A 13,020-nucleotide genomic window follows, 5' to 3' on the forward strand; every position below is an offset into this window, starting at 1 on the left:
GTGGCAAAATTCACGAAAACCTACAAAAAACAAGTTACTTTTTTCAATACAATTTTACAATACAAAGTTTTTGCTAAATATTTTTATTTCAGTGTATCCCTATTTGTAAACAATTAATTAGAAATAAATAAATGAAATAGTGTGTAGTTGTGTAGTAACTGTGATACAGTAAATTCTGCCTGACGCTAGATTTATGTTATGTTCAGAACCTCAAAAATGTATCATTTAATAAAGCCACAGATAGATGGCACATCAACTTAATCATCCCTTTACTTTCTTATTGCCTCATTACCCATCTGCTCTTATCATAAGCCGGTTATACAGAGAGGAGATGAGGTTATTAAGCAGACACTAGGTTGAAACTAGCCATCATCAGATGACCTACATATAGTCTCATGAGTGCAGGAACAATAGAGAATGACCGGTCTTCTGATCGATGCGTATTCGCTTTTATTACACCCGGCACTCGGTTTTAAGCGTAAATGGTTATTTATTATGTTCTGCTGAAGTCATCAGTAGTGTAGAATAGAGACGGGTGGGACAGGTTCAGCTTAGGAAATACACTGCTGTCTCAATTTTTCTTTGATGTGATTGCATTAGTATCAGTATTGCTGTCCTGCTGGTCGTAATGGTCAGGGAGAGATGGGGGGGAGAGGGAGAGCAGTGCAGGTGATCTGCTCTGATTGGAGCCCTATTGTTTCTGCTTCTGCAGGAGTAACTAAATCTCACAGGGGTTCTAATCAGACTCAAACTAATAAGCATGTCTGTGAAATGTAAACTATGGGGCACTTAATTCAATAAGTGTATCAGAGGCAAGGTCCTCTGTATGAGTTTGAGACAGTAACCTGAGATGTGGGTGTGTATGTTTGCTTGTCTGTACATTATTTTTGGATGGTATGGTGGTGTATTCGGTTTACCATAATGTCAGTGCTAGTGACTGCAGGCTAGAACACACATTCTCTTTTCCTAAAGACCCCCAGGCAGTCTTTTGAATCAGTCTGATTATTGAATAAAGTAAAACTGTTTGCTACTTAACAGCCTATTTGAGATTATTGGAGAGATTAACCCTTTTAGGCCCTACATCCATTGCAATGGACGACATCTGTTTTTCTTTTTTCTTGTGTATTCTTGCTTTTAGCATTTAACACAGATTGAGACCTGTTGTTCAACAGAATTGACATTTATCAGCCAATAAAACAGCAGCTTAGCCCCGCCCACTGCATTGGAAAAATAAAAAAATCCTGGTGGAGGAGAACATGCCAAGATTAATGAAAACTGTGATCTAAAACCAGGATTATTCCACTAAATATTGATTTCTGAAAACTTTATGAATAGTAACTTGTTTTCTTTACATTTTTTGAGGTCTAAAAGCTCTGCATCTTTTTTTGTTATTACAGCCATTTTTCATTTTCTTGAAAAAAAGGCTCTAAATTACAAGTAGTGAACAGCTCGTAAAGCACTAATTAACTCATCACACAGTCATTAATGTCTAAATAGCTTGCAAAGTAAGTGAGCACACCTCACAGTGAACATGTCCAAATTGTGCCCAATTGTGTCTTTGGCCCATGTTAGAGTTACAAGCTCTCAGGTGTGAATGGCAAGCAGGGCTGTTAAATTTGGTGTTTTGGCTGCTCTTTAATACCTGACTGGTAAAATAAAAGGAAAATTAAAGGATTTTAAGTGCGCCTTTGCCAAATAATAAACAGCCTAAAGGAGTGAGAAATAATTTTTTAATACTCTGTACAAAAAGTGCAATCATGTCTTAAAGGTCCGTCCTTTAGGTTTTTGGTGCTAAAATATACTTTTAAAACATGCATTGTGGCGCAGTCTTTAGTCAGAATGAATTAATTTGGTGATTTTAGTGAGGATTTGCAGCACCATGGTTGCTCAAATAACCACTAAATGCTTTCATATCCAGAAAAAATTACCAGCACCTACCAGACACCCTGTTTTTTAGGAATGGTAGCAGAAGCATATTGATGCAATTTATTTTAATATTTTGCCCACTCCCTACTCAGAAACACTACTAATTTCAGTTTAAAAGGAAACAAATCTTAAGGTGTGCTGCTTTAAACTCTGATTTATAACATATATTCACAGTGTGAACAGGATGGCTAAGCTGTCACAGGCTGAAGAAGCAATCATCAAAGTTCATGGTTACATTCAAAAGTGCTGTTTTTGAGTCTTAGAATAAAAGTGGAATTGTATAAACTAGCAAGTAAAAAGTATTTTTTTTCATGCTATGCAGTTAGATGACAATATGAGAATAATAAAGTCTTTCTTGAACAGACCCATGAATGAACTTGGATCCATTTCATCCGTCAGCTGCGTATAAAACCTGTCTTGAGAATGTGGCGAGATCAACCCTCACCCTGCGGCTTCTTTTCAGAGGTGGTAACTTTTCACAGAGCTGCAGAAAGCCTCGACCAACCTTCACCTTTCATTAAAGGGTGATAATGGGTTTGTGGAGACAGTGGATGTTACAGAGGTGGCCGCTAGCGCCTGCGGAAGGTCACCATGCCATAATGCGTTGTATAAGCAACGGTGACACATGAACAAGGAGCTCTTTTTCCTTTTTTCTTGCGCGCTTTTGTTGATGAGGCAGCTGTTAGCATTGATGGCTGAAAGTGCCACATGTAGAAATGCAGGAGTATTTTTATATGGTCTTTTGTTTCCGAAGTCTTGTGCTGTAGATACTCTTTCAAGCTAACTCTTTTGAGCTTGAATGTTTGAGTCAGTTTGATCATCCTTGACTGTCTGGCCTGTTTGTGTGTGGTGTTATACACAAACACTTCTGTGACCTTTTGAAAAGCTAGATGGAGCTTCACAGTTTAGTTTCACACATTAAATAAAATTCACGAACTAACGCGTGTCACAGGAACTAATGTCCTTCATTTTTTATCTATACAGCCCCATTCATATGCAAAAAAACAGTATTTTCTTTATACAATTTATAAAGGTGGCAAGTTGATCAGGCAAGAAATAAGAGTCAAATGTGCTTTAAATTGTTTCTGTGCTATATTAGCATTTGAAGGCAGAAGTGCTTTAAAGCAGCGATGCCCAAAAAAATTCTCATTTTTTTCCATGTATTAAGTTTACAGTGGCCATTAGTTAATATACAAAGGCCACAAAATAATATTTGAGGCCCAAGATGAGAATGAGGCTAATTCAGGGTATTTATTAACCCATTCAGACCTGAATTATGTTCCAGTGATAAAATAAAATACTGTTTGTGACTGTAATGCACTCACAAACAAGATTCAGTAAATAAATGAATTACATACTGAATAAAAATAAATTCATTTTAAAAAGAATTTGTTTAACATTGTTATTTTTAGGGGAAAAAAACATATATTATTGCCTTATTTTTGCCTTATTATTTACATTTTCCAGTGCAGTGGGCGGGGCTAGTATGCTGTTTGATTGGCCGATAAATGTCTATTCTGATGGACAAGAATACACAAGAATGAAGAAAACATGCGATGTCCATTTTAATGGACGAGGGATCTAAAAACATTAAAGACTTGTGATAATATAGTTTTGAGGTCACATGAAAGTATATTAAAGCCGTAAGATTTTATATTGAGGCCAAGCAATCAATGAGAGTCAATAAGATAATATTTTAAGGCACAGGATCAGATTTGAGGTACATTAAAGTCAGTTTATGGTCCATTTTAAGGAATATAGGCTTCAAAATGTTCCGTTGTTATGCCAGTAAAACCAGTTCATTTACTTATATTCACCTTATTTTCTATGATGTACTTTGAGGGCAAGACATGTTGGTGAACTTTGTGCTAGAACTTTTATTGCGACAGTGACAAGAATCTGGATACCCTACCTCTTGACATAATGGTGGGGACAAGGATATAATGAGATTAGTTCTTTTTACTGTTTTATTCATCCATTCAGCATCAAACTGAGGAGTTATGTAACACAGAAACACAGGCTCAGGTGCTTTAAGTTTTAAAGGTGCGATGTTTTGTTTTTTTGTCACTTTGTCACCTATTATTAGCTCTCCAAGGATGCTGCTTGAAATGTAAGCACATCAAATTTTCATCTTAACTGAGATGGAAGGCTTCTGTTCAAATTTCTACTTTCACTTTCAGGCTAAATTTGAAACTTTTCCTCATTTATCCCACTCTCCTCATTTTTGTTTATGCTGTTAAAGTCTGCACCCAGTGATCTAAGGGTGATGATGCGTCCAAAGGTCAGCAGGTCCAGAAATAAAGCTGATTGGGCGTAAATGGCATGTAAAGCTTGTCCACTGGAGATTCACTGACTGATTTGTTTCTCTCTAGGACTTGTGGCTGAATCGGGGGTGTCATTCGCAGAAGCAGTGAGAAAAGCCCCAGGAGCACAACTCGCAGTGACGCCAACGACGGGGGCAGAGGAGGTAAGAGAATTCATCCAGCAGCACAGTCTGGGCTGGTTGCCATCAATTGAAAATTCAATTCACCTATTGATTAAATGACTCCAAACTGGCTATTCTTACAGTATAAATATAAATAGTTACTTTTTTTTTTTTTTTGCTTAAAAGGCAAAATTGTTACTAATATTGCCTTCTTTAAATACAGTGGTATGAAAATGTTTTCCCTCTTCACAATTTCTTGTTCATTTGGTTGTTGTCACTCTTAAACGTTTCAGATCACTAAACAAATTTAAATATTAGTCAAAAACAACACAAGTAAATGCAAAATGCAGTTTTTAAATGAAGGTTTTTATTATTAAGGGAGGAAAAAAATAAAAACCTTCATGAACCTGTGTATAAAAAAGGGTTTGTCCCCCCTAGTTAAAACATAACGTAACTGTGTTTTATTACACCTTAGTTTAATTTATTTAGCCACACCAAGGTCTGATGTTATAAAATAATTTCTAATGGCTTGAGACTCCAATGAACCACAGTAAGAGACATTATCTACAAATGGTGAAAATGTGGAACAGTGGCTGGCAACCAAAATTACCCCAAGAGCGCAGTGACGACTCATCTAAGAGGCCACAGAAGACCCCACCACAACATCTAAAAAACTGCAGGCCTCACTTGCCTCAGTTAAGGTCCGTGATCATGACTTCACCATAACAAAGAGACTGACAAAAAGTGCCCAAATCAAAACCACTGCTGAGCAAAAAAAACATTAAATCACGTCTCCATTTTGCCAGAAAACTTATTGATAATCCCCAAGACTTTTGTGAAAATACTCTGTGGACTGACAAGACAAAAGTTCAAAAGTTGAACTTTTTGAAAGGTGTGTGTCCCATTACATATGCTATAAAAAGTTTATGAGTAGTTCATGAGGAGGATTTAACTGCATTCACTGACCATAGTATTAGTAAGATCAGGAAGTTGGATCCTCATCCCATGAGTACTGGATGGAGCACCTTTATTCCAGAGAACAGAGTTACACTGCTCCACAGCCCAGTGATCAGACAATTTTATTGCCAATACTTCCCTACGGGGACTAAACAAATCATTTGCATATCTGTGACGGAAGTGGGAGCCACTTAATTTAGGGAATTGCATTTATTAGAAGTGGTGTTATTTCTGTTGGTCCATTTATTATGATTTTAAACACAATGTAAAGAACTTTCAGGTTTATGTCAATATAACAATACTCATACTATTTTACACAAAATAGTAAGTTGTTAAAAAAAAATCTTATCTAGCAAATTTCTCCTATCCTAAATGGCTTTAGTGTCATTTTAACCATTGTCATCACTTTTTCTAATTATGGCCTTGTTACCCAGGCCTAAATTATGTGCATAATATAGTGTAAAACATGATGTGATTTATATTTTGGAATACATTAATAAAATGAAAGGTTTGACCCACTCATAGCTAGTATGCCTTTATCACATCACTATCCTTTCTATAGTCAATACACTCAGAAAGGCTCTTCTCCTGCCTCTGAAATGAGTTTTAAGAGCTTTTGATGTTCTCTGGTTATGGGCAACAGATGCAGAGGTAATAAAAGCATGTGCTGAGGCAGTAAATAACACTGCAGAATATTAGCCATCATTCCAGAGCTGTGTTTAAAATGAAGTCTAAGCTAATAGGCACAGATGTGGCTGAAAGTGTCCTTGACATAATGTTATTTTGAGTTCTCACAAAGCTTCATCTAGACTAAAACATAGCCTTGCATTATAAAGCTATAGAGGGCATCGTTACTTTATTTTAAAAAGGCAAACAACCAAACTTTGTTTAAAAGAATTTAAAAAGACACTGCTAGTTTTGTGTGTGTGTTTACTGTGGCCCTCCACCTTACTCTACCTCACTTGACCTCACTCTGCCTCCAGCCTAGTTGTCATGTGATCACAGTCTACAGTAGGGCTGCACGATATATCGCTTAAGCATTGTCGATGTCACTTAAGTCAGTTAAATCAAAGCTGTCATGTTGCAATGTTTTGCTGCTTGACTTAAGAAGTAGATACACAGTGTTTAGATACACATGTACATTTTTGATTTACATGAGTGAACAGCGCTGTCTCTGTGTCTGACTTTAAAGCGCTGACTCTGATGCGAGACAGCATGGGGGCTGGGGCTCATGACATCACGGGTGTGTGATCACAAGCCATCAAACCAAGCTGAACTGCTTGAATTTTTACACCAGGAGTGGCATAAAGTTATCCAAAAGCAGTGTGTAAGACTGGTGGAGGAGAACATGCCAAGATGCATGAAAACTGTGATTAAAAACCAGAATTATTCCACCAAATATTGATTTCCGAACTCTTAAACTTTATGAATATGAACTTGTTTTATTTGCATTATTTTAGGTCTAAAAGCTTTGTTTCTTTTTTGTTATTTCAGACATTTCTCATTTTCTTCAAATAAATGTTCTAAATTACAACATTTTTATTTGTAATTTAGGAGAAATGTTGTCCATAGTCAGTGTTGGGAAGTAACGGATTACATGTAACGGCGTTACGTAATCAGATTACAAATTATGAGTAACTGTAATCCGTTACAGTTACTGCTTCAGTAAGTGGTAATCAGATTACAGTTACTCTGCTAAAATAAAAGGGTTACATTGCGGTACTTTCCTATTTTTGCTCTTCCAATCCAACACCGACAAAACGCAAATAACATTTTGCGGTGAAATCGCTCTGATATGACAGGGAACTGTCTGCCCCTCCTCCCGTCTCGCTGCACACACACAGAGAGAGGAGGGGCAGACAGCGGCTCCGCACACACAACGAGACGAAATTAACTGACATTTTGGTCAACGAATAAAAACGAGACGAAAATGTTTGGCAGGGACGAAATCCAATCAGAACTGATTTAGTTCTGTGAAAGGTAGGGACCAGTTAGGAAGAGATCCAATCACTGCTACTTTAGCGGAGGCGCCGCGCGCTCAGTTACAAACCCGGGAATTAACCTGTCGATACTTACGGAGCTCGACTGGAAGTTAACTCGACAGTGTTCAGCAGGAAGAGAGAGAGGAGAGGCGATATAATTCTCCTTTGACGTCGCGAAAAACAAGATAATGTGTAAACAGAGACTCCATCTCCGGTAAAAACACCACTAATCTTTCAGCTTCTGCAGACCAGAGTCACACAGATCTCCATGCAGAGATCAGCGTTTTAATGCTGATGTTATTTCATGAGCTGATGTGTTTAACTCGGCAGTGCACTAAAACACAGAACTGATACAGAACTCACTCATTAAGATCCGATCATCTGTTTAGTCCCACAGTGGGAAAGATATAGCTAGTGTTAAATCAGCAGCAGGTCAGAAAGGAACTCAATAATATAACGAAAATAAAACAATAAAATAAGTGAATCTATGAACCCAAAAGTCTGTGTAAAGTTCCTTACAGCACTTTCTCATCAGTTTCTCGCTTTAACTCATGAAGTCTCTCAGTACATCCTGAGAGCATCTCTACAGGACAGTGTTTGAATGTTTGTTTTGATCTCATTTATAGATTGTAGCTCCAGTAGATGTGCTGGAGATAAAACTAGATCCTTTAAAAGTTGTTTTTGCATCTACAGCTCTGTTTAAACTTTAATTTAACTATTCAGATGTTTTATGACCTGATTTCTAGAGCAACATTTTAAATGTAACATATGTATAGTCACACACCTACAATAATAACAATAATATACATTAAATCATATATAAATATATTTCACTTTCAAACATTAACAATATTACTCAAGTGGTTATTAAACGTTTCATTTCATATAAGTGTATAGTTAATAATTCAAGGGAACTGATGAAAAAGCATTTACATTTACACCCTTTACATTTTAGTCGACTAAATTTACTGTAATTTTAGTAGACTATATTCTTATGACATTAAGTCGACTAAAACTAAAAACATTTCAGATGACTAAATTGTGACTAAAACTAAATACTATTTTCGTCACAAGACTATGACTAAGACTAAATCAAAATTTGTTGTCAAAATTAACACTGGTGGCAAACCTGCAAATAGATAGCTTACGGTTGTTGTTACATTGTTTGGTTTTAAATGGTTTTATCATCAATTTATAGAAGTGTTTTATAAAATTGTTTGATGAAATGGTTTCATAAGTATTTTTATAGGGTGATTGAAAAGGCTGTTTTATTTGTTTATCTATTTGTTAACTGGAAAGAAAAATAAAATAATAATATGCAATATGTGGTTGCTACATTCATTCAGGCTTAAAAAAAATGACAATATTTAAAGTAATCCAAAGTAATCAGATTACGTTACTCACTTGAAGTAATGTAACTGATTACGTTACAAATTACATTTTGAGTGATGTAATCAGTAATCTGTAAGGGATTACATTTTAAAAGTAACCTTCCCAACACTGTCCATAGTTTATATAATAAAACAACAAACAACAAACAATTTTTACTCAAATGCATACCTATAAATAGCAAAATCAAAGAAACTGATTTAGTAATTTTTTCCAGAGCTGTATATTGTAGAAAAAAAAAAAAAACATTGCAATGTCAATTTTTTTCCAATATTGTGCAGCTCTAATCTACAGCATGAAGAGCCCCTACAGTTACTCTATGCTGGTTATACAATTTGAGTTTGCTGTTATTCAGCTATAATCAGTTATGCCAGTGTAAATACAATTTTTCCATTACAGGGCATCTTTAAAATAATGTTGGGAATTCCTTTAATGGCACCATTTGAGGACAAATCAATGAGGGCATGTAAAACAGTGCTGGAACTGAGGACTGCTATTGAGAGCTTGAGGCAGAGTTACACAGCAGAACGTGTCCCAGAATCCTCAGCAGTTAAAGTCTGCAGCCCCCCACATACACTCCCCCACTGTCTCAGCCCACTGGCCTACTTTATGAGTCACTGCTTCTTCATTAAGTGCTTCATCCCCTTTAGAATGGGGGATTGTAAAGGTAAATTACATGCCAACCTCTGACCGTTCTGCATTCGCTCAGAACGCAGAAGGAGGGGTCATCTCAGGACGGTAGTGCTTATACAAGCTAAACTGCACCACATTTAGATTTACTGCCTTGTGTACCTACATAAGATGCTTTCAGAAAGTGTTGTTTTAAATACAGGAGCTTTGAGGTGAAAATGGAATCATGGATGAGAGATGGTGAATTGTTCTGCACTGAGATGTTGATCACTTTATTTTCCCAGGAATGTAGTAGTGCTGGGTGGTATACCGGTTCATACCTTATACTGTAGGGAATTTTGATCGGTATGCGTTTTTCTTATGCCGCCATACCACTAGAGGTGCTGTGGAGCGCTGGCCAGCACCGGCCAACACCGTCAAATAAGCAGACACAGAATGCTAGCTAATGCTAGCCAATTAGCATAACAAGCACTGGAGTGACGGCAGCTCATCGGCAGAGTCAGAGGAGGTTCTGTTCCTGTCACTCACCAAATGTGTTTTTTTTTTTTTATCTGAATAAAATAAAACAACAGCAAACAGCTATCATTCACTCAGAATTCCCCTAGAAAAGCCCAGAATCGGTCCTGAGTACAAAATCATTTATTCAGCACAAGTGATAAAACTCCCTAAAACTCTGGATACAAGGTAACTACAGAAAAAAAAAAAAACTTTAAGAGCAGTAACTAAAGGCATTTTTAAATTAGAATTAAATGTGTTCGTTAATTGGAGAAAAAAGGGAATTGTGACTGATTTTAAAACTGCATTTATTTATTTATTTTTTACTTTAAAAAAATATCTCTTTTAAATACTTAAACATTAAGTATTTTAGGTCAATTTCTAGTGTTTATGGAACTATATAAAATATTTAGATTTGTAACGGAAGCCGTGTTGAAGGTGTGTCTCTTTTTAAGATCTATTGTTTTCATTCTTCGGCTGATTTTCTGCTAATGAAATCTAATTCCTTCATATATTCATGTAATTTTGTGGGACACAGTAAACTGAATAGTAATAAATGCTTTCATTTAAATGCTTAGTGTTTTATATTACATATACTCCAGTCATGCAAAAAGAAAAAAACAAATAAATAATGTGATATAAGGTGAAACCGTCAGAATCTTAAAACATTCCGTGATATACTCTACATTTTCGGTCATACAGCTCAGCACTAGGAGGTAGGGTTCACAGGTGATGATCAAGGCTGTGCTGTGGTAAAGTCTGCTGTGTAATTGGAGAAATGTATAAGGGTCAGTGGAGTAAATCGACTCGGCCAGATTGCAGATCGCCGTGCATTTGCAAATCCCCTGTCGAGTGATGCAGTGCTGTGATGTAAATGGTTTGACCTCACACAGACGGTGGCTGACAGTAGCCAGTACGCTGAGGCCTGGCCTAACTGAGTGTGTGAGGGAGTGAGTGAGTGAGTGATAAGCCTTTTTCCACTTAGACACTTCAGCATATGGTACTAACCAGACCCATCTGTTTACAGCAATGAAATGATTAAACACATTTCAACCTTTTTTGAAGTCACAAAAACCACAATAAATTACAGGTTGCTATTTATACAGCCTCCTGGAAAGTTTGCTTTTAAAATTGAAGTGACCGAAATCGCAGAGATAATCGCTAAATGTCCAGAGGAAAGATCTGTAGTCCATCTGATCTTAATTATTGTCATTGCATTAGAAGAAGTTATTATTAGAAGTTTCTTTCTTTCACCAATAGAGGTGTACGGTTTGGTACATGCAATTAAACAAAGAATACACAGAAGGCTTACCATATTTTTTGCACTATAAGACACACTTAAAATCCTTTAATTTTCCCCAAATTCATCAATGCAATCCATATAATCCTTATAATCCAGTGCACCATGTGTATGAATTTTACCAGTCAGGTTTGTAAGTAGCAGTAAAGCCACTATACCTGTACTTTTACATAATGCGGCTGATTTAGATTTTGTGATGTGCTTTACCCGTTTTAAATAGTTTTAAGATCATTTTAAAGATGTGCCTCAAGGTGATTTAATAAAGCAAAAAAATTGCTTAAATATATTATTTTGTATATAATATTATATAAAACATTATATAAAAAATGAAATACTTCTGATAATGCACACCTTGTAATGTCTTACATTCCACCAACCATTCAGCGTTTCCCCACTTCTGCCCCTGCAGTGAAAACTCAATGCTCGCAATCCCCTGAGTACCAACACCTGCACCTCGTTCGCTGCTCGTTAGCTCTGTTCAGCTCCTTGCTCAGCATTACACATTTCATGCGCCTTAGCTCTGCCTAACCTTTGTTGAAACCAGCTCTGTGAATCCATGTCATGTTTTTGTCCAGTTTATAGTTGTTAGCTTGTTTACCTTGTGTCTGTTAGCCTCCTAGCTTCTTTTAGTTTAGGTGGTACATTTGTGTTGTATCTTGTTGCCTGTTTTGGGTTTCCTTCTGCCTTTGTTCGTACTCATCTGCTTTAAATCCACTAACCAGTCCACTAACAGTTAGTTCTGACCTCACAATCTGATTGGTTGAGAAGTGTTCTAACCGTGCTGATATTTGTGTTAACAGCAAGACGTTTTTATATCATCTCCTCTATCAGTCACCTCGACCACAGTCTTACAGCCAGAACGGTAACCAGCCAGGATACTCTAAGCTAATGCTTAGTTAAAGCAAGCTACGCTAACCTAACCACAGTCTAGCTGGCTAGCTAACCAATGCCACCCTGCAAACAGCCAAAAATGCTCGCAAACGCGCCTCTTTTACATGAAGATGACGCCGTGGAGCAGGAGAGGAGAGTTTCAGCGTTATTTTGCGGTCCAAACATTTACCAACCTGCTTAACCTTTACTGTTCTTCGCTAATTCCCAATTTTGATTTCAAGCTAATGTTCGAGGTGTTAGGCTGTATAAACCATACGCCTTGTTGTGGAACAAATTTTTGGCAGTTTTTATTAAAGCACATTTATTATGATTTTTTTGAGTTTCTTTTATTTTCTTTATTCATTTTGTACAAAAAAAAAAAACTGTTGTATAAAATCAACACTCAAGGTCGTGTGTTATAGCTAATAACATCACGGCTATGATAATCTGCGACTAAATAACAGCCATCATGTTATTTGCGATAACACAAGACCTCGAGTGTTCTATTCCTTAAATTAAGTAATGAATTTCTATTTCGTAGTGAACTGACCTATTACCTTTTTTTGGAAAAAATATTTTTTAGTACTCTTAAATTATATATATATATATATATATATATATATATATATATATATATATATATATATATATATATGTATAATATAATATATTTTTTTTTTTTACCAGCAACAATTTCTCTCAAATAAGTTGAAAAATGCTCTGATTGTTAAAGGACCATTAAGGATTATATATTTTTTGTATTATTTATAACATGATCAGGATGTATCATCAGATATTAAGTAAACATGCTGATTTTAAAAAGTGGCAGCTTTTGACAGCAGAGCTTCAGCCAGTATTTTCTTGTTTGAACTGTGCAGTATGTGTCAGAAATCTGCATGGGTTTTAGTCTCTGAATCTGCCCACCACCATACCCCTAGAACCTTTTCCACACCCTTTGTTGCCATCTCTGAGCTTCAGTAATGTTGCTAACCATAGCTAGGTAATTAAACACATTCACCACCAGCACTAGCATAATAGAGACGGGC

At 36.4% G+C, this 13,020-nt stretch overlaps 1 protein-coding gene across 4 annotated transcripts in view; it reads left to right on the forward strand.

Moving 5' to 3' along the window:
* xylb (xylulokinase homolog (H. influenzae)) overlaps positions 1–13,020 on the forward strand; it is a 110,333-nt gene that overhangs the window by 79,064 nt on the left and 18,249 nt on the right. For all 4 annotated transcript variants that reach the window (XM_022673875.2, XM_022673876.2, XM_049480278.1 and 1 more), the window contains one exon: positions 4,299–4,393. In XM_022673875.2, the coding sequence (XP_022529596.2) occupies positions 4,299–4,393 (95 nt within the window). The remainder of the gene's footprint in view (positions 1–4,298; positions 4,394–13,020) is intronic.

This window comes from Astyanax mexicanus, chromosome 6 (genome assembly GCF_023375975.1).
Source record: "Astyanax mexicanus isolate ESR-SI-001 chromosome 6, AstMex3_surface, whole genome shotgun sequence".
NCBI classification, from domain to species: domain Eukaryota; kingdom Metazoa; phylum Chordata; class Actinopteri; order Characiformes; family Acestrorhamphidae; genus Astyanax; species Astyanax mexicanus.